Here is a 5164-nt window from a genome sequence, read left to right on the forward strand (position 1 = left end):
GACAATAGTTGTTAAAAAATCGATTTATCACTACGGTTTTACATTTTTACGATTTTTTTTCATCAAAACGATTTTATCAATATTTCAAACGTTTTTACGTTTTTATGATTTTTTATGATTTTTTTACATTACGATTTTAAATTTTACGATTTTTTAATCTCTCTCCGATTTTGCTTAAATTTTTTTTTCTTCCATGATTTATCTTTTTTTTTTTTACTTAAAATGACATAATTTTATGTCCTTTAAAATAGTACACATTTTTTTTGAATTGATTTTCAACATAGGTAGTAAAGTGTTTTAAATTGTTTCGTGCCTCAGCTTTGTTCTTTAAAAGAATAGCCCATGTAAAACGTGTATAGTCATCTACAATTGTTAAGAAATATCGATGGCCATGTAAAGAAGTTGTGGAGAAGGGACCCCAAATGTCAGTATGTATTAATTGGAAAGGAAATGTAGTTTTGATTGTACTAGAAATGTAAGGTAATTTTCTTTGTTTTGAGAAATGACATATATCACAGGGATCTATTTTATTACATGAAATGAAAGGGAAGTAGATGGACATGGTCTTCATGACTGGTTCAGAAGGATGACCAAGTCTTTGGTGCCATATCAATGCATCATTGGAGTTCACTTTATTGCAGAAACTTTTCTTTACAGATCCTTCATGTGTCTTCAATATGTAGAGTCCATCTAATTGTTTAGCTGAACCAATCGTCTGGTTGGTTGATATCTGTTGGATGAAACAAGTTAAGTCATGAAAAAGAATGTAGGATTGGGTGTCTTGAAGAAGTTTGGTTACTGAAATCAAATTGACACGAAAGGATGGTACATAGAGAACATTTTTAAGAACTAAAGAATCAGAAATTCTTGCTGTGCCTGATTGTGTTGTGGTAATTTGAGTGCCATTTGGAAGTGTGATGTGTATGGGATTTATGGATTGGACACATGAAAGATTAGAGAAAATATATGTGATGTGATCTGTAGCTCCAGTGTCCAGAATCCAATGGTTTGATTTTATACCTGATACTGTGTTACCTATATTGAAAGCAGATGAGTGGGTTTGAATCATATTGGATGAGTGAGGCAGCTTTGATCTTTGTAGAAGTTCCAGAATTTCTTGATGTTGTTCTTTTGAAAAGGCAAGATTCAGAGATTCTGGTTCAGGTTCTGGATCAGTATTGTGTACACTATCATCAAATTCTAGTGAAACAAAGTTTGTAGCAGCAGCAGCAGCATATGGTCTTCTGGTTTGGTATCCTGGTGGAAATCCATGCTTGAGATAGCATGTCTCGATGGTATGGTTTGTTCTCTTGCAATATGTGCAAAACTTATTTCCACGACCTCTTCCTTGATTGAAACCTTGGCCTCTTCCTTGATTAAAACCTTGGCCTCTTCCTTGATTGAAACCTTGGTTGAAGTTCTGATTGAAATTTGGATGATCAGCAATATTGATGAAAGATTGTGAATCTTGGACTCCTATTTTCAGGCGCCTTTCTTGCTGAAGAATCAATGAGAATACTTTGTTAACACATGGAAGAGGGTCTAATAGCATTACTTGAGCTCTCACATGTTCAAATTGGTCATTTAACCCTTTCAAGAATCTTATTACATAGTCCCTTTCACGAGTATCCTTTACTTGTGTTGCTGCTCCACATGCGCAAGATGGTAAAATTGGCTGTAAGCTTTCTAATTCATCCCATAAAATCTTTAATTGGGTGAAGTAATCTGAAACACATTTGTCTCCTTGCTGCAATTTGAAAATTTCATCTTGAAGATCAGAAATTCTAAACATATCAGTTTGAGCAAACCTGTCTTTCAAGTTGTTCCATATATCATCTGCTTTCTCCATCCAAAGCACTGATTGTGCAATGGATTCTGAGATGGATCGATTGAGCCAAGAAATTATCATAGTGTTACACCTTTCCCATGAACCAAATAGAGGACTGTCATCATCTAGTTTCTTGATTGTTCCATTAACAAAACCAAGCTTGTTCTTGGATAGGAGTGCCATACGCATTGATCTTTGCCATGTGTGGAAGTTCTTTCCATTCATTGAAGGAGATACTAAGACCAGCGATGAGCTTTCATTGGGATGTAGGTAATAGGGATTGGATTCTGGTGCTGGTGTTGTATTCTGGTTTGGTACTGCTCTTTGAGTTGGTGCTGATGCTGCATCTTCCATTTTCTTGATTGATGAAAAGAAAACAGAAAATTTCGAAAGGAAGAAGAAGGAAAATCTTTTGAGAAGAATTGGGAACAAGAGAGGGTGAATACCAGAGCTCTAGATGAGCTCTGATACCATATTGAAAACTAGATAAAAGATGAAAAAGATTGAATGTATTGAATGAATTCTCAAGGTTACATTGCTGATATATATACAACAGCAATCAAACTAAAGCACGGAAGCAAAGACTCTTTAACTGTAAATAACAGAAATAACTAACATCTAACTAACAGACTTCTAACTAACTGAATTAATTACAAGCTACTGTATATATTAACAAAAAGAACAAGAAGTTAAACGACGTTGCGCCCGGCACATGGAGAGAAAATAAATAAGTGTATTGTATTGATTCAAATAAGGTTGCTGGAGCCTGGAGACAAATTAATACCCGTATTTAAATAAATAAGTGTATTGTATTGATTCAAATAAGGTTGCTGGAGACAAATTAATACCCCTACGTTGATAAAACTGTTGGTCATAGATGAGGCAAGAATCAATTATCCTGATCTGTAGGTAGAAGTCCCAAAAACTAGTTTTTATTACTAATATTTAGACAAAAGTGGGCTCGTTCAAACAAAATCAAAAGCATGCAATAATTGACGTGTGAAAGTTGAACAAGTGAGGATACAAATATGTGTTAGATTTTTTTTAATATTATTTTTGAAAGGGGATTAAAATCCTAATTCTAAATCCGTCTTGAACTCCAAATTAGTTGGGAACCTATAAGATTACCGGAGGATAATGTTAAAAAAAACAAAAATCAGAAACATGCAACTTTTTATTAAAAAAAAAAACAAGTGTTAAGATCGATCTCTTTTTTGATTAATTTGAAAAAATTAATAAAATAAAATGAAAGATAAAAGCATTCCACATAATAAAAATATTTTATTTAACATTTATTATAACTAAAGAATTTTTATTTATTACCAAAAAAAGAGAGAGCAAGTAATCTTGCCACGTCATATCCTTTGTAGGTTGTTCCTTTAGCCCATTTGATAATGGATCATGCTAGAATCCCAGAAAGTAGAAACAAGTGTTGGAGTCAATTCAAGTGGAGTATGGTTACATTTGGTTTGGAATATCACTCTATTCAATAAAAATAAAAGGGTTTGATGAAATAGTCATGGACTATCATATATTCGTATTAACAAAATTACTCTTATTAAATAGCTTAAGGCAGGTATTCTTATACTAGAATAAAAAAAATTATACCTAATTTTAATTTAGCCATTGATTTGCTTTGTATATATGACTTACATATATAATAAATCAGAATCGTTAGATATAAATATGATCGACGATGCAAGATTGGAAATGTAACTGTCTAAAATGATTTTGATCCAATAGATAATTGATATTACAAAATAACCTTATTTTCTTTAACTTTTATTCCAGGCCGTTTGACGTGACATAATTACAGAAATTAGAATCCTAACATTTTCAATAATTTTCACAATAGAGAATGAAAAGACAATTATTAATTATATCAATTAAGGGTTTTATATTTCTCATTCAACATGAGAATTGAATTCTCATGTTGTAGAGACAAAAAACATGTGGGACCCGTATGTAAGAAAAAATTATGTGTAGGACCCACGTTGACACAGAAATCGAAGGGTGTGTAGGAAAATTCAAATTATCATGTTAAATGAGAATTATAAAACCCATCAATTAAATATATGTTATGCATCATCAATATTAGTTAAGTAATCTAGTCTAAACATTCATCATATATCATTTTATTTATGAGATTAATGTTTTTAATATTGTAAGAGATAATTTTATCTCATATATATATATATATATATATATATATATATATATATATATATATATATATATATATATAATATGTGAGGTTTATTTTATCTTTTTCTTTCACTTCTCTTCACCTGGACCTCATACACTTTTATGTATATAGAAGATAAAATTATCTCTTACAACATAAGAAACAATTATCCAAATATATCACTTAATATTATCTTTTTAAGGGCTGTAAATACAAATGTTAACATGTAAGTTCATTCGATGCCTATAACCTGTTTTAGATAACTCATCATTAGGGGTTTGAGGGTTTCGTATATATAATAGACCAATTCCCAATACCAAATAATTTCCTTGCTAAACTTTGACCCCATAATAAATTTATGGCAAGCAAGGACCCTTTAGATTTCATTTCATCTACTTATCCTAATAAGAAATATTGGAAATTAGGTATAGCAGATGAGAAAAAAAGGTGACCCACACAATTCACGGAGAGACAGCTATTTGATCTTGTGCATGTCAGCCATGACTGACACAGACCGGGAGCAACCTTATAACAAGGGAACAAAACTATACATAGTGATACGGTGGTGGGTACTCCTTTTTTTCAAATATAAAAATTTTTATTTTCATTTTTGAAATTTTTTTTCTGGCCACCTTTAAATTTTTTCCACGTTTGGAAAAAGGAAATACCTACTTGGGTATTCCTATAGGTTGGAATTGGTTGTTGCGTTTAAAGCGTTCCATAATTCAGTACAAGGGTAGTTATATATCTTTGGATCACTTTGAAGAGACATTAATTAGGCATTGCCATATAAATCCCTGCTATGTAGATACTTAGACCATGACATTTAAATAGTTATTATCTCGTGGGACGTGGCAGCAATATATAATGTATAATTGTGTATATATTACATAATGAGGGGTGCTGCTTTTCCAATAGCAATTAAAACGTGTGATATAAGTCGCAGTTTCGGTAAGTGGGTAAAGATATTTAATTAAAAAACTGCTGAGGGCAAACACAGATGATTTCCCTCTAGTCTGTCTAGATGTGCACGTTAAGAGGTGTAGGAAAAGGTGACAAAAAAGAAGAAAATGGCACCATGATGCAAACTAGGGCATGTGAATACAACTAAATAATTGTGATTTACTAATAACAAAATCCTCTCGCCAAGA

At 31.9% G+C, this 5164-nt stretch overlaps 1 protein-coding gene across 1 annotated transcript; it reads right to left on the reverse strand.

Moving 5' to 3' along the window:
- Positions 1-534: 534 nt before the first annotated feature.
- LOC133289236 (uncharacterized) lies at positions 535-2182 on the reverse strand (the record flags this gene model as incomplete). Its single annotated transcript, XM_061487136.1, has 2 exons — positions 830-2182; positions 535-730 (listed from the first exon to the last, which is right to left on the reverse strand). Coding segments are annotated over exons 1-2 (1549 nt in total), but the record flags the coding sequence as incomplete, so codon positions are not given.
- Between the last annotated feature and the right edge of the window lie 2982 nt (positions 2183-5164).

This window comes from Gastrolobium bilobum, unplaced genomic scaffold (genome assembly GCF_033153095.1).
Source record: "Gastrolobium bilobum isolate Gb01-03AN ecotype WA unplaced genomic scaffold, APGP_CSIRO_Gbil_v1 utg40435, whole genome shotgun sequence".
NCBI classification, from domain to species: Eukaryota; Viridiplantae; Streptophyta; class Magnoliopsida; order Fabales; family Fabaceae; genus Gastrolobium; species Gastrolobium bilobum.